Raw genomic sequence first — 26,526 nt, forward strand, 5'->3', positions numbered from 1 at the left:
TCAGAGAGCATCTTCTGCGAATTCAGTTGGCCTGGTGGCACGCAACAGTGCATCCTGTGTCTCCGAGCAGACTACAGATTCAGACGGCGGATAGTTTACCACCAGCAGTGCATGGCGTTAATGCTGATGTTCCGCTGGGTGGCCGGGGGAACATGCTTCCCATCTTGTTTACAATGAGTCATACTTTGTCCTGTGTTTCTCTGAGGACATGCGCAGTACTTTTCCAGTTCATGAGCACAGCTGGGCCTCGTGCCAGATGTTCCGAATTTAATGAGCGAAATTATCTTGGAGTTCTTTTTCCGTTTTTTTTGTTTAGTTTTTCTTTACTTTTTGTACAACAGCAAACAGGACAGAGAGCACATTTAGGAACCTGGCGCGTAATCTAAGCATTTCACGAGAAGCAGAGTTTCATGTTAACAACAGGCTGTATCTGGTGTTATTTTTCAGGCCTTAAACAACAACGTGTATAAGAACGTGTCTCCCTATGGCTCCCTGAACAATATTGTGGACGGACTCAACTCCCTGACGGACCATTTCTCAGACCTTTCCCTCTCTTCTGAAACAAGAAAACCGAACAAAAGACCCCCACCCAACTACTTGTGCCACCTGTGCTTCAACAAGGGCCACTATATCAAAGACTGCCCTCAGGTGAGACTGTTAACACACACGTATGACATAATCTAGTCATCAGGTGACACAGATGGCTTATAATCACTGTTAAATCTTTCAGTGTGTCTCATTTGCTTAATCTTGACATTAGACTTCTTCAATGACTTTTTATTTGGTTCATACAAACCAATAATGACACTAAAATCTAAGCTTGCTGCAGTCAGTCACTCTCTCCCTCACTCTTTTTCTTTCTTCCTCTCTTTTTGGATCTGGTCTGACCTACTTGTTAAACAGACTGGCCTCTGTCTTCTGTAGTCATGTGTGTGTGTATGTGTGTGTTTGTCTTGACTGGCAAAACACTGCACAACAAAAAGACTACACGTTATAAGCACATGTTATGTCACGGCCATATTTTTAAACTCCCAAGTCAAAGGTGAAGGGTTTGAATCAGATCATCATGTTGACTGTGTATAAGTAAGTAGTGTAAGTGCCATTTTCTGACATGTAGCCACAGTTTTTATATCCACAGTTGTACATCCACTTAAACTGTCGCTATTACAGCCACAGTTTAAGTGGGAAATTTCAGTGGGAGCTTTCCTGTCTCTGTTTCCCACTGAATCAGCCTGTTATGATGCAGCTTTTTATCCTTGTTTTTTTTTGGCGAGGCACCATGACAAATCCACCTTGAGGTCTAGTATCGAGGTTACTGGGTACCACCAGTGTGTGACAAATGGGGCTCCAGCTGTTGTCAACACCCCTAAACCGTAGCTTGATTTGGAAAAGAAAAGTATTTATATATTTATCCTGCCTGTCTGTCTCTCTGTGAACTATAGCGGAACATAATGTGTGAAAGGAAAAGCTTCGCTTGTAGCTGCTGTAGCAAAATTAAAGTGTATTTTCTAGGACTAGACTGTGAAACTGCTACGGTCTGATCTGTCATTATGTTGTTGTGTAGCAGCTTGTAAAGGCAAAGTCATGGAGTGCCAAGTGAGCTAATTTCATAGGGAGAACACAAAAGCACCTTCCCTTGGAACTGTGGAGTTTCTGAGTTTTTAGTTGGACCTTACACTCCCTCGTCTTTCAGTTGCCTCCCCCGTTTGTCTCCTCTCCCTTTCCCTGGGTGAGGTGCAACAGCCGAACCCCAGCCCTAAGTTTCTTTTGCATGAAAGTGTAATGAGGAGCAGATGTGAGATTAAAATGCTTTGACTCGCTTTATGACATATGATGACTGGTCTCACGAGGTCTGTATAAGACCACTGTAGTGATGAAATATCTCCTGGGCAGCCCCAAACTGCAGTGTGTGGGAATTAGATCATCTGCTCACAACTCTTCCTGGAATTTGGTTTTGTACTATATCATGCAACATGTAACGTTTTACCTTCCATCTTCCTTCAACTAATACTGTACATGTGGATGTGAGCAATGATGAAGTGATACTCGGCGCTGGCACAGGTGCACATTAAACGACTCACAATTTAGTGTCTTTAGTACTAAAACCATATCTGCTGTATATTAAGTTTCACTTTACCGTTTCAAGATGAAAAAAGGCTAAACTGTTCCTTTATTAAATAAAACCCCTTTGACAGCAGGGAGCAGTGAAATGAATCTTTCCATTGTGTATGTCAGAAACACCCTCACCCTACTTCTGGTTTGTATTTCAGCTGTTCGTTAAACTGCCAGCAGTAACTCAGAAAGCAGCAAAGTCTCCAAACAGCCTCAACACCTACCATCTCAGTTATTTAGGTCTCTCCTGGGCTTCTCCTCCATAAGCTTACCTTCCATTTGTGCTGCATCATTTACACTATTGCCCTCTCACCTGTCACTGCATGCCTAAGCCAAGGATAGTTCTTCCTTATTTAACCAGCTGAAGATCCGAATAATATATGTGACGCACAAGCGAGAAGAGCTCTTCCTAAGAGTGCTTGCTCGCCAAGTCTGGTGTCATTCTCTAAACAAGAACTCCTCATTCTAAATGATCAGTACTCTGTTTTACATTGTGCAGTCGTGTGTTCGTACTAAGAAAGAGTTTGTCCTGTTCAGAGAGGCTTTGCCAATGAAAACAGAAGCTCTTGCTTCACCAGGTCCTGCAAAGTTTGTCATCCTAGTCCAGCACAGAGTATGTAAAGCTTCCTCGTCTACTTCCCCTCACCGCCTTTTATTGAGGTGCTTTGCGCAAAGACTGTCAAAGGGTCAAGTAAGTTTCTCCTTTATTTATGATGCTTTCTCTAGCTTTTCTTTATTGTTTTGCTTTTTGAGTATATAGAGGTAGGCCAAAGTGCTAATACATTAATTGAAATTGAAGACCCCCCCCTTTTTAAAAAAAAAGTTTTTACATGTTAATATTGGAAACACAGGCAAGGTTTGTGGTTGTGCTGAGAGATTTATTTTTCAGGAAACTTGTAGCTGAGTGAAAGCCACAGGTCTGGCAGCAGCTGCCCAGTGCTGCCTGTCATGGGGACAGAGGTGTTATGTAAACTGGCTTTTATTTGGGAAAATGACGTCGCTCCCCTAGTTATGAGCAGAATGCCTCTCGCTGCCACGCTCTGGCGCCGCTCCAAGATGTCTTCCACTTGCACTCATGATTTGGTTTTGTTTAGAGGACTAATCCTCTCAACAGCTGGCCCCACCTCTGATTTGAGTGATCAGAGTGATGCAGTGACTGACAGGTTTACCAGAGGTAGAAAGATGAACTCATGGAAAGTTTCTTTGCTGTAATGCAGGTTTATGGGTGGGCGGGGGTGGATCTTGCTGTTGTATGTTTTATGCGTGTCTTTGAGCTACGCTGGACTCTCGACTTACAATCCCTCATTCCTGAACATTATGCAACCCCCTTGTCCAGGATCTTCAGTTAGCACTGCACGCTCTTATGCTTCTGAGAAATGCCAGATTGTTGTTGTTGTTGTCTTTTACTGGGAGAATGCCACAAAAATGTGGTTTCTCATCTCTCATATGAGGTTAACCAAAACTGCTGAACTTTTTGGAGGCATTGTTTGACAGCTTAAAAAAATCACAATCAGCTGATTGAGAACATTTGGTCTTTTTAAGCAACATTCATTATTTTTCAGGAAAGATGCTTTTTATTTATTTTTTTCTTTTTATGAGTTAAATGCAAAGAGGCAGCTGTGGGTCAAGTGGTAAACTTGGTTGTCTACTGACTGCATGGCTGGTGGTTTCTGGCTCCTCTATCTGTCTCAACACTCAGAACCTAAAGCTTTTCCTGCTCCTATGGTAGCTTCTTCTTCAGTGGTGTCCACTCTCAAAATATGCATTCTGATACATATATTTATATATGCATTAAATATGCATTAACACGTTAATTAGTCAGCTTTTGTGGAGTAAAACAGGCTAGCGGTTTGCTCTTGTTTTCACACTTTGTGCTCAGCAGATGTTGCTTTATATCTAACAAACAGATGTGAGCGGTATAGTCTTTTGTTTTAAACGAGAGCTTTTATGCAGCTGTAGCATCAAACCAACTTACATAAGCCTTTGAATTTTCATTGCTTAAATTGCTGATGATGATATAGCCAAAGATGTTGTACAGGTTTGTCTGCAAGAGCACAGTGATCCCTATACAGATCCCTCTTTATCAAGCTTTTTTGTTCCCATTTGGACTGTGTTAGTGCAATGTCTATGTATTTTAAATATTTCCAGCAGAGTATGACAGAAGATAGAATCAAGCCATTTAATTTACCAAAGGCTTTTGCAGAGGATGCTTCACTCTAAAAGCACAGGCACTAACGTTCCCTCTCACGTCTATGGCTGCCAGTCAGTCGGCAGGCATCTCCACTTGCGTATATCTAATGCAAATCACTGCGATGGCATTTACGCCTCACGTGGCGTGAGTTTCAGCAGGAGTTTGTACTTTGTAACAAATGGTCTCCACGATCTCCCGTAAAAGTGGAGACGAGAGTTGACCTTTGAACTAAGGGCGTCCTCGGAGGAGAGGCAAAAGAGCAACGTGTGACTTTCCAGAGTGTGTGCTTTCCCGTCAGCCGTGGTAGTAAACATAATGACTTGTCATTACTGCAGCCTGCTTTGTCTACCATAACAAACATCAGTGGTTTTGACAAAACATATTTGCTTTTAAATTTTCCGGTGCTTGCCTCTGACAGAGCGGCGATCCTTTTCGGATTTGGTTGGCAGTCACGCTGAGAGAATTGTGCAATGTTTTTAATGTTTCAGTTTGTTGTTGTATGTGTGTGTCTGTGATTTGTCAAAAACACACTGCAAATTTGTAATTTACCAGCGTTACATCACTGCACAGAGTGTTGCTTGTGTGTTTGCTTCACTTTAGGAAAAACAAGTATTTTAGCTCAGCGTGGGAACACCCAATTTCCTGCAGAGTGTAACTCATATTAAAGCCTTAATCGAATCTGATTCAGGTCTTTAGCCGAGTTTCACCTTTCCAGCATGTGTTATCTCTTCCAGTTAATCTGAGCACGAGGATCTAACGTCTGATCTTTTTGGGGGCAATATTTATTTATCCGAGACTTCAAAAAGACGATATTCAGTGCTTTTAGCACTTTTAGCCAAAATTAATTTAACCATTTAACAAGGATGCTAGTTTTTTGGGGGGGTTTACGAGAGGCGGGGCTTTCACGTTTCAGTGGTGGTGTTATTGGTGTGTCAGTTCTAACAGTTAATTTAGAAACTGCTTAGCCTTGTTTGTGCAACTCTGCAGTGCTAAAACAAGAGACTTCATTACATTCTGCTGGTTATGATAGTTTAATCAACACTTCTGCCTTGCAATCCCAAAAATCTGATCATCCCTAAGACTCTCTCAGACATATTATAGCCACTATAATTAGCCCATTTACCCTTTCTATTTCCCTTATAGATTTTATGAGCTGATAATTTAATTTTGTAAGAGATTTTAATGTAATTTAAATTCCAAGTGCATCAAAACTACACAGATGAATAATTTTGGGTCTGTGTCACCAGAAACAACAATAGATGGAGTGAATGGGGCTGTTGCTCGCTCCTGTTTATTTTATTCCTCTATGTGGCAAATTTTACAAGGGTTGAATAGAAAGCAGTCCTCTGATCACAGTCACAACTTCATTTGGTCTTTCAAAGATTCACTTTTAACCAGTTAGCATTTTTTCAGGGGACAGTCCCCTGGATACATCCTGAAAGACGTATTGCAGCGGGAGTTCCTGTGGTTGGAACAAGCACAAAGGTGTGGGCTGCCTTAAATAAGATCCAGAAAAAAACAGCTGCTAGTGTAAAACAGCCCAATGGTGGCGAGACCTAAAAGGCTCAAAAGTGTGGCTGCACTTCGCTAGAAATAATACTGCCAAAACTGCAACAAGTCCTTTGCATGTTTGGCAAATCTTGTGCACATAGTGTGGCTTTTTCTGTCAGAGCTGTGGGTATGAATATTAACATAAAAGTGTCAGAATAATAGGATGCTGTCACTTCAACAGACTGTTGAAGCCACCAATATAAAGTGTCCCACATATTTAAAGGGCTCTGCACTCCAGCTTCCTATTAAAATTCAACTTTTTCAGTCAGCAGTAAGAAATTCAAGCACAGTCTAAATTCTGGTGTCATGTGCGACTTGTATCTCATATTAACAGTGCCGTCTTAAACCTTTGGCAAAACATTTTGCAACTCTTGTGTTGGAAACATGCTGCGAAATTGTCTAAACTAGCTTTCTATCCTTCATTGCTATTCAGCCCAGTGCTGATTATTCACTAGTCCAGCAGATTATGTGAGCTTAATGTAGCTGGAGACGTTTGCAGTCTCCCTGGAGGCTAATGTTCCTGGGAGGAGAAAGAACCTACATCTGTCTTTTTGCTTTTCTAATCTATGTTTAACCCACTCTTTCCTGAGTTGAAATATATATATATTTTTTAATGAAATACCAGTTTATTGATTTATTCAACATTTGTCATGAGAAAGAGTTTCACATTTTACCCCCACGATGCCCCAGGGGCAGGTTCTGACACGGCTGCACTTATTTTGCTGGGGCAGGGAGGCAGTTTGGATGTGTCACTGTCATGCCATTCAGCACTATTGTGTTTGTCTGGCACAGAGAGGGCATAGTCTGAAAGCTTGAGAAGGGCATAAGAGCCGAGAGACAGCGGACCAGTGAAAGGGGAGCGAGGGCACTTCCTCTAAACGGAAATCAAAGTTAAAAGAATGATAAAAGTGTGGTTTCCTGCCAGCTGGTTTGCGTTCTGTCCAGAAATCCCATTGTTCCTCTCAGTTTTTGCTGAGTCAACAATCACACCACTTCCTGTTTTGGTAACTGTGACACTTAAAACCCGATCTCTGGGACTCCAGCATGCTGTTACATTTGCCGCAGATAGATAAACTCACAGCTGTTTGCAGATTAAATGCTGAAATATGGACGAAGACACGGTGCACCATCTGCTCGCTTTTAGGTGAAGCTAAGCTGCCGTAAAGTCCCTCAGCTTTCTCGCTGGGAAGAGATTATGCACGTTGTGTCATTTGATTAGTCCTCCTTTTCATGCTCAGATGAAGGCTACACAGTCTAAGTGATGTTAGAGGGCTCCATTAGCTTATTTTTGGATAGTTTCTTATGTAACACTTTTTCCATCACGTTGCTGAGCCAGCACTGTAAAATGGAGGCTTCAGATAATAAAAGAAAATAAACAATAATGTGTTCGGAGCTCTTGCTCATCACACTGCTTTATGTAATTGTGTTTTTGCAGCATGAGGGAAACCAGGTAAGCACTCATTTTGGAACCAAGTTTCAGTATCTGTTATGTTATTGTACTAGAGTGAAAAATCCTTTGTAAAATGTGCAGTTTTACCTCTCTACTGTTTAACAGATGGTACTGAATATATTGCAAAATATATACATGGTGGCTATGACAGTAGTCAAGACAGTGTTACGGTTTTTCAGCCCCATAATGAGGCCTCGGGAACTCGGGAACAGGATGGTTCACTTTTCACTCAGAGAGAAAGGAGGAATCAGAGGGTCAAAGGTCACATTTTCACTACAGCATGATGTCCTGTTAGCAGACAAGGGCCAAAAGCTCTGTTAGCTCATACTACTCATAATCTTAGGAGTTGTAGTAACACAGATTTATCCAACATCAATTTATACTCAATAATCCATAACAACATAAAAAAGTCAATTTTGTTCTTCTGTGCTTGAAAATGCTAGTTTTGCTATTTTCTTTTATTTCCTGTTTTTTACAGTATTGGTAATATACTTTGTTTATCTTTGGGGTTTGACTTGTTGGTTAAACAAAGGAAAGCATTTCAAGATGCAGCCTTGTGCTCTTCCCTGTAGAAATTGTCATAGACTCTTCTCATTGGTTAATACACCATGTAGTGTGTGCGAGTCACTTACAGTGATGCTTAATAGCTATTTTGATGTTAAAATTGTGTGATTAGGTTCATTTGGATTAATTTACAGGCTCAAAGACAGATGTGAAACCCACTTTGTACAGGTAATTTAAATGATGCACCAACAAGCTATTTAACCGTGGTCTTATCTCTCTCTGCTTTATCTCGTTAGTGAGCTGAGAAAGCCATTAAAACCTACCTCAATAAAATATCCACGTCATACTGACTTTGGCATTTGTTTTAACTAATTGCTCCTAATTGAGACGATTCATATGGAAAAAAAAGAAACAACAATTTTTTTTTTTCTAAGACTAGGCTGAAGGAGGGGACGGACAAGCAGATGGACGGACAGAGACGCTGTGAGGCTGCAAGTGCTGGCACACTGGACTGAGTTTGGTGTCAAGAGATCAGGGACTGACACTGCTAGCTTTGTATCACACTTGAATGGGCACCTTAGGGAGAGACCGTGGTTCTGAATGGGAGCTATTGGGGAAAACCCTAGCGGTGGGAATGGAGGCTGGTAATTAAGGCAGTCATTGTGTGTCTGTAGGATATGCTAGACGGAGAGGTCAGGAAGGCAGGCCTGTATTGTTCGCCCAGCAGGGCCCTCACTTCATCAGAGTAGTGCGTCAGACTCAAGTATGTTTGGAGAGAGCCTTGAATCTTACAGAGAAGAAAAAAGGAGTACAACAACAAACCACACACAACGAGTCCTATATAGTCTGTTTGTCTATATGTCAACACTTAGGGGCCTCTTCTGTGGTTTTCATTTTCTGACTGTTTTTTGCTCTCTGTGTCATGAAGTTTGGGAGGCTATCCAGAAGCTGCAGCCTTGCCAGGGATCAGGACAGTGTTTGCAGATTAAACTAGAGTTGCGCTCAATAATGGGAAGCCATAGTGGTGTGTGTGTGTGTGTGCATGCATGTGTACGTGTGCATCATTAGTAAGTTTTAAAAAATGTTTTGCACAAGGTAAAACGAATCAAAAAGATTAAAATAAGAATATAAAGTCACGTGAAGACATAGAGGGGTTATAGCTTCAGAAAGCATGACCTCTAAATAACATTAAGTCAGTTATAATATCAGAGATCTGTAATAAATTAAGCATAAAATATAACATGGTGGTTTAATGCTTTTTAATTTATATTTTTTTAAAAACACAATAAAAGCTTCACATCCCTTCAGTATGTGTTACTGAATATAATAAAGATATAAGTTGTTGTATGTTGTTTATTAAAGTAAGAAACCAGGTGAAAAATCATCATCACAAAAAATTAGAAGCTGTATTTTTTTTAAAATAATGATTATTTAGTGCACTGATGGACCTCAAATAGCATGAGAAACAAATATGAATCCTCACATATGAGCAGGTAATATGGGTCAACTAATCAGGCTGCTCGAAATATGAAAGTAGTCAAAACAGATATAAAAGAGGACACGGGTTTCTAGGGTATGAAGAACTATGTTTCTGCTCGATTTACTTACTTTTTACCCCTTGTTTACTTATAGATCCAAGGTCTTTACTTTAAAAAATAATCCACATTTCATTTGGAAACTGTCTCTCTCGCCTCTCGCTATCAGTATGTGCTACCCTGTAGTGTGCTGAGACGTTTCTGGCAGGGATGAGGGCTGGGGGAGGTGCGCTATGGGAATGTTTTTACAGGGTGACCCCTGATCTTCCTTCCAGTCACAGCAAAGGCTCCGAAAAGGCCTTGTGTCTCTGTCTCTTCTTTAACACACGCTCAGTCAGGTTAGCAAAGCGAAAGACTGGGAGCGAGTGCAGACTCCCTGCTAAACAGATAAGGCTTATCAGGGATGTGTGGTGTCAGATGGATTTTTTTCTGTTTCATAGCAGACATTAAAAAGCTGTGCCTCTGTGAACAAAGCACACAAACAAAAAACAGTCAAGATATTTTAGTTTTGAGAAGTTATATTGGAAAGAGCCTTTCATAGTCAGAGCATTTAGAAACCATATAGGGCCATAGGTCCAATATAGCATTGCCACCAAGTGACGCTGAGATTAGCAACACACGTGTACGGTATATCCGGCAGAGTGACTCTCAAAAATACAGTCTGCAGAGGGACATGCAAACAAATCCTGCTACGTACAGCAAATGCAGGTGACACATGCAGCATATGCACAGACAGCAGTAGCAAGAACCTCCTCCTGCAAGCAGATGACAATATTTTGTGCACCTCTGTATGCACCAGTGTGCGACCCAACCTGTTCTTGTCATTCACAGACTGGTAATATAACGCTGCTGTGCAGCTGCACAGCTTGTTGAGTGTTGCGGGGCTGTGGCTACGTCCAAGGCTAGCAGAGGGTAAAGAGGAAATTCACACCTGTGGCCTCACTTATCAAAAGCCCTTAACGCCTAGTAAATATGGCATATGTAAGTTTAGGAGTAGGGTAAAGTTATATTATGTGTGTGAAATGAGGAGTCTTGCATGTCAAGCAGATGTGTTGATGATCCTGCACCATTGGCTTGAAGCGGACAGATCCCAAAGCCCAGTTGGCTTGTTCTTGTGTTTTCTATGAACTAAGCATGAAGAAAGAGAAAAAGCACCCTGTCAAAACCATCAGCTTTAAAACAACAGCGTGTTACTCGTATAACTCAAAACACCCACATGCTTGGCTATCAGGGGTATTCATTAGTCATCCAGCAACATGTCACTGAGATCCTTTGGCCGATTAGTTGTGGAAATCTAGGAATCTGGGAATGGGGTTTTGGCAGAGAGCACGCTGGCATCATGATATGCCTCTGCAGCTGTCTTGAACACGAATGACATGGGTCTGCTCCTAAGGAGAACAGTTTGGACATGCATATGCACAAGTATCCACAAACATGCTATATTATGCCTTAAGTCGCTGTAGCGACTAAAGGAAGCGTGAAGTTTAGAGTAAAATTTCATGTTGTGTGGGAGATTTTACCATTGAACTGCTTACCACAACATAACCTCCTCCTCCGCTTTATCAAAGCAATCACAAATTGCAGGTCATTGAATGTAATTTGCAAGCAATAACATTATTAGAGATGACTAAGCCGAGATTTGTTACGATCTGTATCAACAGATCAGAATATCATGCTTCCGACTTTGCCAATTTGGTTTCACAATACAGTTACTGAGGGCTTAATTGCCTCTGCAACTAAATTATGTTTTAGGATCCTTCTGCTAAGTTAAGCCACTCACAAAAATATGTTGTTCAAAGGCTGAAAAACATGAATGTCTGCAGGTAATTTAAAAAACAAAACAAAAAGCTAATCTAGTTCGTCCTGTGAAAGATGCTCTCCTGTGGGGATGTTTTTTATGATGCCATATTTTTATTGCTGCCTGTATTTCATTGTTTTAGTTTTTTATTATTTTAAAGAGACAAATGTAAGTAGAATTGAAAACACAATCATTTTACAATCTAGTATATTGTTCATGTTCAAATGTGTCAAGAATTTCTTGGTGGGCAGTGATGACATTTCAAAATCCAAAACACCTCAGCTTTTGCTTTCTGGAAAAGTCTCAGCAGTTATCTACATGACTGCAAGCTGTGGGATGTTTTATATTTGGTGCAGCTGTCTTGATTTACCTTTTTCCCTGTGTGATATGTCAGCTTGTCATAGAACAGACTAAACATAAGCAAAATACCTTGTAGTGTTACGGGACTTCTCAAGAAAATGTGAGAAAATGTTAAATCAAGGTACTTGTTCTGTTTTAAGATTATATTATAAAAAGCAGCTTTCGTGTGTCTTCTGTGCTTCGCTCTCTTCCAGTAGGAACACACACGTACAGTGCAGAAGTCTACAAAAACACACACGGATAGACACACACACACACACACACACACACAGTGCTCACACAGTTACTCTGCCAAAGCAGAGGCCATTTCCAAGAATGAACTATTCTGGCGCCTCCACGGGTCTCGAAATGGACTTGTGGTTATATTTTAAAACAGTTGGAGTGGCTCTCCTCTCAAATTTTTCCCTGGATATGACGGTAACAAACACATTTATGACAATTTTGGCGGTTAAACCCTGAAACCCCTTAAGAGCAGTGTCACCATCTCACACTTGAAAATATTCAGCATCTAGTCATTTTAAATGCATTGCTGTCCACCTTATATAGACTGCACTGCTGATATAGATTTTTTTAAACTGTTCCTGGTCGATGTGGGGTTATGATCCTTTAAAATAGCCGTGGATTTGATTATAGCCGAGCACTTGGTTGTGTATCAACATGGTTATGGCTCCTTTCCACATACCACATGTTTCACTTTCCTCCGTCCTCTGCTGTCTTTGCTGCTTTCCTCACACTTCACACTTGAAGGTGAGTAAGCGAGGCAAAAGACCCTATGACAACACAAATGCCTCCTAGGGCCTATTTAGACCTCGAAACACCAGGATGTGCTATTGTGAGTAAACCCCTTTTTATAGTGTAGTGAATGGTGAGGGTATATCCGAATAGCTGAAATAAAGAGCTTGTAGAATATGAAACCTTTTTAAGAATAGCACTGTGACCCACATGGGTGCAGAGCAGGTTTAGATGAGTGCTAGTTGAGTGGCTGATGACTGTGATGGTAAACTTGGAGAAGTCATATCTAGTGAGCTCACATACCTTTTGCTAACTTAGTTATGCTAGAAGCTATGTTAGAAAACACATTGTTGCTTTGTCAGCAACTTTATATTCAAGTGCAAATGTTTTATTTGAATATGCAGTCTTATTAAGATTGAGATCTAGTTTTCAGTAGCGACCTGTGTAGAAAAAACATATAAAAATTGAGACAGACAGACACATAATAAAATTATACATTATACATCATCACAAATTAATAATAACATGTGCAGAAGTAGCGTCCTAATTTTTGTAACACATTGTATTTATAGGCAGCGAAGTATTTAAAACCAGTTTATTTAAAATTCAATGTACATCAAAGGTTTAAAACAATCATCTTTTAATTGTTAGATTCAGTTCAGTTATATTTATATAGCAGCAAAACACAAAAATAGTCACCTCAAAGCCTTATATTCTAAGATAAAGACCCTACAATAATACTGAGAAATCAGACGGCCCCCTATGAGCAAGCAATTGGCGACTGTGGGAAGGAAAAACTCTCTTTTAACAGGAAGAAACCTCACACTCCTCACAGCGTTACTGGAGGTCAAGGCAAGGCCACCTAGATTAGGTATCTGGTCAGACGCCATCTAAAATTTTTAGGATTTTTAGGACCGAGTATGATAACCTCAGTTTTATGTGAATTTAAAAGTAGGAAATTGGAAATAGATAAAGCTGGGTGTCATCTGCATAGCAATGTAAATATATGCTATGCTTTCTCCTAATAGTGCCTAACATCCGTATATTTGCATTTTTTCACCCAGCTCTAGGTAGCTTATTGGAAAAAAATGCTGTAACAGCAGCTGTCCTCTTGTTGCTATAAGTACAGTGAATGAGGTACCCAAGTAACCTATTAGTAAATGAAGAAATCGCTGTACGCATGCCTGTCTTAACAACTGTCTAACATCCGATCTATGATCTACAAACTTGTATTTCTTTGTGTATTTCTAGGGACCTGATTAAATTCAGTGCTGGGTTTCAGGTTGTTCAGATGCGTTGGTTTCATTGTCAGAATCTTTTCTGCTCAGCAATAAATGGGTAAATCTTTTATATCGTAATCAAAGGCAGATGTATGCTGATGTCCCAGTTCAGATAGTATTGTGGCTACTGCAACCCCTAGGCTGCAGTGAATAGTATGTGGACGATTCATGGAGCAGGTGTTGTCTGATAAAAATCCAGATTAGACTTTTGTTTCTGGGGTAAAAAGAAGGTAAAAAGAAATTGAATTTCTTGGCAATAATTTCATGGTTCAGACTTTTAAGGGCTAAACGGCATTAGCTGTTTAAGGAACAGTTTTTTCTCTTGGTGTAGCCCTTTACAAATTGAGATGGGGAAATTTTATTTCAGAGAAATGAAATAAAAAATGCATTTGTATTATCAGATTATTATTAATTTAGCCATTGTGCGTGTTTACTTACAGATGCTTTTATTCTGAAAAGCAGTTTCTAAAACCCACCCACGTGTTTATCCCACACCACTTTGAGCTTACATAACCCTGAGACAGAACCACACAAACAAATGAAAAAAGTCTCCAATAGTAAAAAAAACTTCTGATCAAACAAATCAAGCTGATTAACAATAACAAATCAGAAGACTGAATGAGAATGTTGGAACCAACTATTATATGCTTCTTTGCATCATTGTGTAGGTTTGTAATTTCATGCATTGTGTTTCAATAAATTATATATATATAATGATTTTAATCCATTGTATGTAACTTATATAATATCAAATTTGGCACAAACAAAATTAACAAAAAAAGGAGAGAAGGGAGAAACAATGGCAGCCAAGGTTTAATATGCATCATCAGAAGGACAACTTATTATCTGTAACAGTTTCATTAATGATCCGAACCCTCTGATTTGTGAGCCAGCAAACACAACCTTATTGTCATAATGTGTTTGTGTTAACTTGTTTTTCAGGATGACCATATGCACGGGTTTACATGCTTGGTGGCATAAGAAGTTTGAGTGAACCAAAGTGTATCCGACTGAAGTTAGGTGCCCTACATGATGTGTAATGCTGTGGTTTATATTTAGAGACAGCTGTAGAAGATAAGAATGCTTATTTCAGCAGTTGTAGATGTGGGGCTGTGAAACTACGATGTCGTTACTAGGCAGATACAAGCCCCTGTGATTATACTCAACAAAGCATTACTAAGGTTGTTTTGCTTGAAATTTTCCACTAAATATCTGCCTCAAAAGTCACACGTGCACTTTCGTTGAGTAAACTCAGTATATTACAAGCTTGATTATTGGCTCTTTGGCATGAGGAATGCTAAATTAAGTGAAAGGTGGATTCATAGTGAAAAATTCTATCTTCATATAGGCTAACAACAAGCTTTCTTTTGTGGTGTAACAGCTTCAACAGCAAAACCCGGGTGTAGTTTGAGGTGTATACACAGTGAAGTACATAACCATCAAAGTGTGAGGTTTTGTGTTTGAAGGCTCCATGAATGACATTTTAAAAATGTTGGCTGTACTGAAAATAGTCAGACCCCATGATTAATAGATATCTGTTGAGGAAATATTTCCTTGTCATGTTTAGGTGAAGAATCGGGCACGATTGATCCTTTGATCTTGCTTGATGTTTCACAGAGGAGAACCAGTTCTCAGGTTTAAACCACATCCAGGTTCCTGCCTCCCTCCTCCCCCCTGCAGCAAGCTTTCATCAAACCACTGAGACTAGCACGCTAACTGAAACCACATTAAAGCAATTAGAAGTCTTATCAGAAATGCTACGCTTAATGACCAAACCAAACAAAAACCCTGAAAGACTCAAAGCAAACATTGTGGACTGAACCCCATCCGCTGTATCTGTAAATCTATCTCTTTCTGAGCTCCAGCCAAACTAAATAGAGATCCTGAGACGAGGACACAAGAGCAGACACACATGCAGACGTATGGGCACGGACACACTCGCGCTCGGATCTGGTCTTCTCTGTTGCTCGCTGAACGATGTCCTGTGGGATGCGGAGAAGGCAGAGCGGGGCTTGAGCTCCTCCGCTGCTCCTTTGTTTACACTGATGGTTTCCAGATGCTAGGTAGTGATCGGAGCGCTACGGAACGCTGGGGAGCAGCCCAGCAGTTTAGGGTCTGTGCCAACAAGCTGGGATTAAGGCAGCTTTAACTTTGATACTTGAAAAAAAATCACAGCTTTGTTTTGTAATAATTTTGCAATTGTTTCCAATGAATGACAGAGTTTTTCTTATAAAATTTAATTATAAATTATTATAAATTATTCCTTTGCATGTGGCAGTCATAAATGTACATGCTGTTGTCTTCACTGAATTGGAGGGGGGGGGACATGCAACATACAATGACGTCTTAGGTCATTAAGTGTAATTATTAGTCACAATATGTACACTTGGATTAATTGCATCTGACTGTAATTAACATATTTGTTTTACTCGGTAATTTGACTGCATGTTTCTTTAAACAGGCTCCAGCCAGGCGTTTCTTCTGATGCTGATTGCAAAGAGAGATTTTGCACCCTATAATTTTCCTCTACTTGTTTTTCTGGGGCAGCCTGAGTATATTGTCTGTATTCTATGTTGCCTTATTCGGGGAGGGGGGGGGATTGTTTTCATAAACAGAGGTGCATTGTGCCCGAGGGAGGGCAAATTTATCACTTAAACACCTGTTCCTCCCGTCACTTTGAGCCACTTTTCCTTACAGGCATTATAAAGAGACAGCTGCACCAGCAAAGGAGCGAGAGAGAGGTGAGAAAGATTGCAGGAGGGGGGGGAGAGAAAGAGAGAGAGAGAGGGAGAGATGCACGGAAAACAGTGGCTGTATTTAGAGCTTGTAGTGCATGGTGGGATTGATAAACAGTTCCCATAATGCACCTGACTGAGGTTCTGGCATGAAGTCGTGGCTGTTTAGTCCAGCAGCGGAAACAGCCAATAAAAAAATGCTTGTTCTGTGTGCAGTGGGACACAGCTGAGGTGGGGACAGTGTCATTCTTGTGAGAGTCTTGGAGCAGTGGCCATCTGCACGCCCTCACTTGGCTCTGAGTTCTGACTGACATGGTGACGACTGCATCCTCAGATCTTTATTCTTTAGTTGCTGTGATGTTAAACAATGCGGGTAGTGATGGTGGAAGCAGATGAAATGGTTTAACTAAGACATGGGGAAGTGAGACGAGTCAAAGAGTGCCGCTCTGATTTCCTTCTTTGTTTTTCTAGGTACATGTGGATAGAAATACCACTTAAGAAAATGCAGCGTGTGAAAGTATGAAGCTTTAACTGAATAGTTTCCATGTTTCACATATGACTTGCTTTGATGTGGTCAGCCCAAACCCAATGGCGCAAAAACACTGTTTTGTCAGAATTATTTTCATCCGAGGAACCCGACAAATGTTTTTCTTTTCTTCCTCTTCTGGTGTGGTTTTTACAAACAACCTTAGGCTCTTCCTTTTAAATGTGAAAGGGAAGCTTATGTTATGAATCACTGACCTGTCTGCATCTCGGGGATCATTTTAACTTTGTGGTGTGTTAATGGTATCATCAAATCATACCAAAGAATCTCACACAATGAACTTCCTTGGAAGGGAGAAACTTAGCTTTGTTTGTTTGCTTCTATGTTTTAAGATTTATGTTAGATAATCATTACCTATTAAAACAATAGCTGATAACTTGAGATGCACCAACTGTGAAATTACAGTACTGTGCAAAATTCTTTAGACTCATTTCTTTATATTTTGCTTGGAAAGTTAAAAACAGGCGGAGCAGTTGATTGAAACATGTGCAGACATAAGTGTAAATACAGTATATTAAACAATCTTCTCCTTCTGGAGAAGGAAGCAAAATATAAAGAAATAAGGGGTCACTTGTCACAGTTGCACTGTATTTGCTGTATTACTGAAAACGAAGTGCATTTGAGCAGATCTAAATTCAGAAATAGAGTTCTTACACATTTTTCCAAATTTGTTTTCTCAACTAAATCTCCTTCACCGAAGCCTGACTGATATATCAGTGAGGCCAATATATCAGCTGATATTAGCTATTTAACAATATATTAGTATTGAGATTTATGACGACTGATAAATATAAATTTAAGAAGTAAAGAAGAGATAGAAGAAACACCCTTTAACCATGTTACAAATATTGATGTTGCGTAGTTTGTCCACCAGGGGGCACTCTGCAACGTCCTTCTTGGGAACACGTGTTTGGAACGCCACTCGACTCAACTCAGGTTTTAGGGTTTACTTTTTTAGTACCTGCTCTATCGGGGTTCCAAGCGAGCCGAGTCTCTGTTTTGTTGTTTGTGTCGCGTAAAAATGACGTCACTGGACCTTCAGCTGGGTTGCCATAACAACCCCAAGCACATTGAGGGGGTACTCAAATTTAATGGAAAATGACCAAAAGTGAGTAGAGTCAAGATGACCTGAGTCGATCCGAGAAGCTACTAGTGGAAGCGAGGCTAAATACAAAAACCACATCTGAGAATAAACAAGTCATTCTGGATATAAAACAAGATTACTTTTAAATTGGATTGCCTTGTCATAGTAAGGACTCATAGTTTGCTACTTATAACAAATATTTGGGATGTCAGTTTCTGTTTTGTGCGTCTGGAAAAAAATATCGGCCCATATGTAGGCTTTTTAATGCACTAAATATCGGTATCGGTCACAGTAGAATCTGTCAGTCGCTGAAGTAAAGAACAAACTTTAAGTCTTGTTCACATATAAAGGAATTTGCTCGTTGTCACCTATCACTTTTTACAAACAATAACAACACTGGTTGTTATTTCAGGTTATGGCTGTTTTGTAACCTTCTTTCATACTTCCCACCCTGCCATATGTCGTACAGCAGTATTTTGTGCTCTTCAGTATCTCAGCTCAGTTGAAACTAGTTTAACTCAGTGCTCTTTTTGCTTTGCTTTAATGAATATTTCACCTGTCATTCAAACTGCTGAATTTTGATATTTTGTGGTCTCTCGTTGCTCGCTGCTATAGTTTCTTACTGTCTAGTTAAGCCGTTGTCTGCGGACTGATAATATAGGAAATCCAACTCAAGGTTAATGTCTCCTCCAATATGTTGAGAAAGTACGAAATCGCCACAACCTTGAAAGGAGACGTCTTTAGCATGATTCCTTTTTATGTTTGGTTTGGGAAGGACGTCTAATATTAAGTCTGGTGTCTGTCCACTCCCCATTGCTCTCAGCAAGGAATGTAAGATCAACACGAATGCAAGGTCAACTTTAGGCTTCAGACGGTGGTCAGGACCACATTTTTCCAGCGGTCAGTAATATAAGACATCTTTTAGAGATTTACAATGGATCAGAATTTCAGGATGGTTTTGTGGCACAATGGTATTCAAACTGCAATTTCAGAGTCAGATGCCTGGGCTGCATACCTCTCTCCATTTCACAGTATTACCTGATTTACCCAGAAATTTTAAGACGTCTCATTAAATGTAGTCTAGACTGTGATTTCTTACTTAAAAACACCTCTTAAAATGCAGCAATGTGCCAGTAATTGTGCATCAGATCCATAATATTGTTCTCTCTGTTCAACTAACGCGTGTGGAAGTGGCAGAACATTGGCGCAGCGGTTAGCACTGTCACCTCTCAGCAACAGGGTTTGAACCACCTGACCTTTCAGTGTGGAGTCTGGATGTTCTTGCATGTGTCTGCGTGTCCTCCCGTATTCTACATCCATGCATGTTAGGTTAATTAGACACTATAAATTGGCCTAAGCTGTGTTAGCCCTGTGAGGGACCTATGTCTTCTACCGGTAGTATAGGCTTTACCCTCCACGCCCCCAAATTGGATATGTGTTTAACAAAATGAATGTACGTGTCTTTAAAAATCATAAAATCAGCTCCCCCCTGAGAATTCTCTCTGCATTTCTCCACATGATAACAAGTCGAGTCCACCATAGTTTTGGCCAGCACTGCAGTGGTTAGTTAACGCCGTTTTGTTCCCCCCATCTCTCTCTCGCCCTCTCTCAGTCACTGAAATGTATGGCCTAATTGAAAGCAGAGGAGCAATTTTACGACAGCCCTCAGTGTTTCTCATGTTGCCCTTGCGGAGACCATCTGCTTTGGATTTAGATTTCCACCCTCCTTCTCCTCCTCCTCCGCTCCTTCTCTCAGTTTTTTCTTCCGTTTTTCCACCCTCCTTTGAGGGACTGAATTGAGGGTCTCTCCAAAAAATCATGGGGCTTGTGGTTATTTGTCCACTTTCCTTCTTTTCCATCAAGTTTTTTTTTTTGACCAGCAGGTTTTCAGGAGACAGAGGCCGCTTCGAATTCAACTGTGACGTCAGCTCCAGTGCTGATCTCGGTCTCTTGCGTGCCATTTTTTGTCTCCCTCTTTGTTTTACTGTGTCTTGCACAGCTCTGTTTATTCCATTTAATGCACTTTGTGTGCTCATTAATTCTGTGATATTAGCCAAAGAATGATCTGTGCTCTTGTAGCAGAGCGAAACACTTGAGTGGGAGTAATGCAGGAAACCGAGACTTTCCAGTTACGTCTCGAGAGTGTATGAAAACCTGTGTGTGTGGAATTTGCCGAGAGTGTATGTGTGTCTGTGCCGGGGTGTTAAAGGGAACAAGAAGAGGAAAAAGCATTAAATTAGGGCTTGCTTGTGCCTGTGTGTGGCCATGTTTTGTGTCAGAGAAAGTGGGTATCACGTGTGCATGCTTGGTTTAACAGTGTGTGTGTGTGTGTGTGTGTGTATGTGCTCTGATCTGGACAAGAGGAGGATATGGTAAACTAGCTGTTGTTATGGAGCATCGCTGCCTTGTCTAAGGCCACTGTCTTCCACACACACACACACACACACACACACACACACACACACACACACACACACGCACTGACCCTTATCTCAACACACAGGGCTATAGCCTTGCGAACTTAAACAAACACTAAGTAATATGACAAACACTGCTTGCAGCCTCCTAGCACAGATCCCCATAGGCCCATTTGCCGTTTCAAGCCCTTGTTTCCACTTGACGGACACCTAAAATGCTCTAAATTGGTCAGATATGTCCATTTAGCTCTTAACTTGTCACAAGCTTGAATGGTTTCAAATGTAGAGAGCAACGGAAAACAAAACACATCCTCCTGTGCAGGCTCATCTCCAGAGCGTTGCGTGGTGTGATGACGCAATTCCATTAAATTAGTCATTGTATTGTGTCTGCTGTGGACAGTTTGTAAATGTTGTTTTAAAAGATTATTTTCCTGGAAATGAAGCTTAACTAAAACATTTTTGCTCAGTCATTAGTGTTTACATCTGTGAAAACCGATGTAAATAGGACAGGTCCTGTATGTATGGAAAAAACACAGCGCCTAATTCATTAATTAAACTCGTTCTTCGTCTAAGACCACCATGAGAGGCGGGCGAGTTACAATGGGCTGACAGCAGCTGACCACAATGTGAGTAATACTCAGATTTATGACTTCAAATGTCCAAATAAATTCTGCAGTACTTTGCAGTTGCACAAAACTGAATTTCAGACTGTGTGGAAGGCAGATGTGATGAGAAATTGGTTCATTCACTGCTTTTTCACTCACTTTTTGCTCTTTTATCAACTTGATGTCCATATTGTTGGACAGACGCAAGTTTCTTTGGTCATTTATTTGTGTGTAATTAATTTTCTAATGAGAGGCTGAAAGGCAGAAGAAAACAAAAGCACTGAGATTTGAAGGACAGAGCTGATTGGTTTGCAGAAGGAATTGATGTGAAAATGATTGGACCAGAGTATTGACTGTAGCATTCCAGCCGGACTTTATTCAGACGATGCACTCAATGATCATTACGGATGGACCATGGTGGGGTATTCCAACCCATTTATTCACAAATTGCCATAGACACATCGTAAGAGCTGTAACCATAACATAAAACAAACATTCACTTGATATAACCACGTTTCTGTTATGCTAATCAATTCACAGAAAAGGCACAGGAGGTGCTAGCATCAGCCTGCTAGATCGCTCATAAACTTATTAACAATCAAGTAATACATTTACAAATTGTCCGAAATGTAAACAACAAGTACAACACACAAACATACCTGTTCGCCTTCCAGCTAGATGCTAATTTTAAGATGGATGGAAAACGATAACCTTCTCATTTAATCCTTTCTGCGGCAAGCAGTTGCGGTACGATCTTCCTTCCCGGAAGTTGCCCGTTACGAATTTCAAAATAAGAGTTTAATCTATATTATAAGGTATAATTCGTTCAGGGATTTAACTGTTTGAAAAATATCAAATAAACAAATAATCTGGGTCATTTACATTGACTGCAGAATTAAGTTTGACAGTGTGGGCAAGTGGAAGTCATGTAAAGAATAGGCTTCATCATATACAAAACAAAAACAAGTTTTTTTCATTGCAAAGTATTATTTTTGTAAATGACGACTAAACTCTGGAAGTCACAGGACCTACTCTGTCACTGGAAATGGGTACAGAATATGAACTGAAAATGAGCTGCTATACACTTGCCTTCACCTACCAAACAAAATGTTAGCATGTGGCTTTGAGTGTGCATGCGACTATTTGCCTTCGCCGTTGTGCACGTGATGCACATGCATGAGAATGCTGATAAATTGGCTAATTCTTGACTGACTGATCCATCAGTGCATCGATTTTATTGTACACAGGTCCAAAACTAATAATTTTATTACTGATTTTTATTCATATTAATTAGGGCTGTGCGAAATGACCAAAATCTCAGATCCCCGATATAAGACATTTATCATCCTGACAACGATATAAATCCCAAAAATGTAATATTTTCTGTAAATTCTGTGAATCTCGGGCAAGTCGACTTGCTTGAACTTTTTCCAGCTGGGCGTCCTGCACCTGGAGTCGACTGTTTTAACCGATGCCTGAAACTATATTTTTAGCCATAGGTTGTAACGGCCGCCGTTTTCTTTGTATTTATTACACGGCGTGCTGTGGGGAAAAGCCTGTTCTAACGTTTGAGTTTAAGGTTTCTTTTTTAGCACCTAACGGCTCGTTTTTGATTCTCATCCGTAAGCACTCTGCATACTCTTTCGCGTGATTCAGTTTATTTTGAAAAGTCTCAACAGGATCTTGAGCTTTATTGTGAAAGGTTTACTTGGAAAACAAACAAGCGGGCAGCGGAGCCACGCGATGGTTTTACCGTCATTGTTGCTAACGTAAAAACAGGCGCTTGTCCGTCCATAGTGTGGTTATATATAAGAGAACGAGAGAACTTATTAATAAAGCCACTACAGTAACCATCAAAACGATGAAAATTTTTTGCTGTAAACAGTTTATTTTACGACACCACGAAACAAACAATAGCGTAAAATGAAACGATAGACATTTTTATATCGTCATCCGATATATATCGAACAGCCTTAATATTAATTAAATACTATTTTATTTAACCTAAAAAATGTAATATATTCAAAACAAACTTTATTTATCAGGGACTTGTTAATATTGAACAAAAATTGCGATGTCATACCTTTTTAAAAAAAATCAGTCTGTATTGATATATATATGATATAAATCAAATCACTATTTCTGTCAAGCTTAAAGATTCATTTTTTTCTCCTAAGTGAAGGCTTAAGGTTAATTTTTATTTAAATAATATTTATTTTCAGTGTGCATACTGTAGAGCATTACACAACAGTGTTTTATAGACATTACAGAGACATTAGCGATTAGCACTGTAACCTCACAGCCCTGAGTTTGACTCCATCACCTGGCCTACTGCTATAATCTTATAATTTTTTTGTATAGATAGATTTTTTTGGAAACAATCCCACAAATAGACAAAAATACTACCTGCCTTTGTGTGGACATGCTTCCAACATCATTTACAGTGCATGCTTTGCTGCTTTTAAATGGTAAATCGCCTGTATTTATATATAGCGCTTTACTAGTCCCTAAGGACCCCAAAGCGCTTTACATATCCAGTCATCCACCCAGTCACACACACATTCACACACTGGTGATGGCAAGCTACATTGTAGCCACAGCCGCCCTGGGGCGCACTGACAGAGGCGAGGCTGCCGGACACTGGCGCCACCGGGCCCTCTGACCACCACCAGTAGGCAACGGGTGAAGTGTCTTGCCCAAGGACACAACGACCGAGACTGTCCGAGCCGGGGCTCAAACCGGCAACCTTCCGATTACAAGGCGAACTCCCAACTCTTGAGCCACGATCGCCCCTAAATAGCCAAAATATGTCCACACCACCAAATTCCTCAGACCCTTCTTTTCAGCAGTGTCCTTGTCTTTTGAGCTGTTGTGTTCAGTAAGTTTTTCTTAACATTTTCTGTTGTTTGCCTTTTATAACACTCACACACACCTAACCTACTGGTGTGCATGGCTGAAGTAGCCCAACCATTAGCACATATGCTGTTCCCCCTTGACAGGATGCCAGTACTTCACAGGACAAACACCTCCGGCCTGTTTAGGACAAAGCTAACAAGCACGTTTTTGGTCTGTTGGAAGAAAAACACACAGGCACAGAGAGAACAAGCATACTCTGCACAGAAAGGACCTCAGGCGACCATTAGATTCAAAGAAGAATCCATTGAGATGATGCGTGGCGCTTGCTATCAGCAAACACAGATCTTCAGATCTTGATTTTGTAGAGACAAAAATGAAATTGACATAAAATGATTGTCAACAAATGAATGTAATTATTATTTGGTTTCTATATTCTATGTGCATAATACAAGCATCTACACAATGATTGCGAAAAGAGTTTGAGCTAATCTGAGATGGCTCAGCTGCAGACAGAGAGCGCGATGTGCAGCCAAAGGTCAAAGCCGGGCCCTGGAAGCAGCATGGAGCAAGAGAGGAATGGTCATGAGGAGGATGAGTGCTGTTTCTGTCCTGCTGAGATCTGGCTACAGTGTTAGTGAGAATTTCTTTTTCTAACAAACAGCTGCACGAGGAAATTACCCCTGATTATGTTCAGATTTCTAAATAAATCTGAATAACAAGGGGGTAAGGTAGAACCTCCTTGGCAGTACACCTGGTACACTGATGATTTTGTTTTTAAACTCAGAATAGTCAGTCGTATTTTGTTGCGTGTGATAACGGTCAATCTTGCCACAGCTGGTTCTTGTACTTTAAAATTAATTTTTAGAGTAACAATGGCAGCCTGTTTATAGCTGGATTATATAACAGCTAGCTCATTTGGAGGAGTGTTCAAACAAAATGTTGCCATGGCATTGTCTCCAAGATTGCCCATCGATTGCATCAAGACAACGCTGTCACTGTATAGCGAGTGGTGTGGTGGGAGCCAGCAGAAGTCAGATTTTCCAGCTTGCATGCTGTCACAGTGGGAGATGCAAAGCTGACAGTGGCTTTGAGGTCATGCTGTTGAGGGGCCCGATTGAAGCACAGCCGCCATTACTTAGTATTGGCTTGCTGCTGCTGATGCAAAGTGCTGACGTCTGTTTGGAGAAGCCACATGCTCCTGATTAAAGTTCTTATTACTCATACATGGGCTAGGACAAAATAAGTGAAAACCAGGAATACTGATTGTACCCCCTCCTCCTCTCATTCTTGGTACCCCTTACCCCCCTTACCATCTATTCCAGAATCTGCAAGCAATGTCTAAGTTATGATGAAAACAATCTGCAGTCGCAGGGACTCAAGAGTGGACTGGACAGGTCTGATTTCAAGTAAAAGGCGCAGCATTTCCTAACTTCCTGGAAAGCTGCCAGCAGTTTCATGCTTTGCGTGAGGCTCAAGTCTGAGCCTGTTGGATCAGACTTTCATGAAAAAACATATTTTTTAGGTTTTAAATAAAATAAAGGACTTCCTTGGTATTCTATTTACAGTGTTTACTTCCCAAAATGAAGATATTTGTTTACCCAGATAGCCCACTCCCAGCCTGATGATGACTATCACTTGTTCTGGGATGAGTCTTCATTTTTATTTCAGTAATGGAGCTTTAAATTGATTATGACAAGTTCTGACAAAGTTACTAATCAGCATACATGTGGGTTTCTTCTGGCAAATGTCTCGCAGTCATTGCAGACATGCTTCTAGAGGAAAAATTTGTCTGTTTTCCCATTGCTGCTATAGTGGCTTAAATAAAGTTGCCAACATGAAGTCATAGAGGCGGCTCCCCGAGAAAGAACTGCCCTCGGGCTTGCGCTTTTTCATGGCTGACTGACTGTTCGTAATCATCTCCCTCACGAGAATCGTTGGGAGTAATTTAACACAGATGTAATGAAAGTTAATGTCAATTACAAGACCGCAAACTGTGCCAAAACTGTTTGTAGGAGTGTCCTGTCTGATGAAGGTGAAAATATTTTAGCACAACAAGGATGGACACACCCTGCTGTCATCTCACCATCTTTTATTATCTGTCCATCTTCTGGACTGAAAGAAAAAAAACATTTTTGAAACATTTCTATTTCATATAAATTTTTAACTACATAAAGATATGGACTGTATATTAAAGATGAGCAACGTAAACCTGCAATATATCTAATGCACAGCAGGGGGCTACTCTCATGGTTGCAAAGAAGTCCAGCTGTGCAGAGAGCATAACCCTACTTGTAACTTGAATTATCTCCTCAGTAAACACTTGAACAAATTTATGGTCGTTGCTGCTTTCAAGTTCTATTACACGCAAGAAGATGTTTGTTTAGTTTACCTACAGAGTATGAAAAAAAAAAAAGTGATGCAGTGTGCAAAAACCTGGCTAAAGTCCAGTTTCTTTTTCTTTTTTGCCACTTATTTTATCTGTCTTTGCTTATTTTCTATAAATTTTTAACTTGAAGATGCCAAGTGATGTCCGTTCTTTGAATTATTGTGGTTTAGCAACCACGATCAAACCACTGATTGATGACAATCCACACAGAGTGGAAAGCTCGCCAGCATCACTGAGGCCTTTTGTTTTGGTTCGTAAACATATTTTTCCCACAAGTGTTTCCACTTCTTCGTGCATTTCCTGTTCAGATAGTTTCATAAAACTCCAGGAATTTGCTGACATTAGTGAGTCCTTATCTTCATGCTACGATTACTATTCCTTATATT

The 26,526-nt window shown here is 40.3% G+C and overlaps 1 protein-coding gene across 1 annotated transcript in view; it reads left to right on the plus strand.

The window, feature by feature from the left end:
• Positions 1 to 26,526, plus strand: part of zcchc24 (zinc finger, CCHC domain containing 24) — a 40,965-nt gene that overhangs the window by 3,017 nt on the left and 11,422 nt on the right. The window contains exon 2 of the mRNA XM_004551627.5: positions 448 to 648. Coding sequence (XP_004551684.1) covers positions 448 to 648 — 201 coding nt within the window. The remainder of the gene's footprint in view (positions 1 to 447; positions 649 to 26,526) is intronic.

Source organism: Maylandia zebra, linkage group LG13, assembly GCF_041146795.1.
Source record: "Maylandia zebra isolate NMK-2024a linkage group LG13, Mzebra_GT3a, whole genome shotgun sequence".
Lineage (NCBI taxonomy): Eukaryota > Metazoa > Chordata > Actinopteri > Cichliformes > Cichlidae > Maylandia > Maylandia zebra.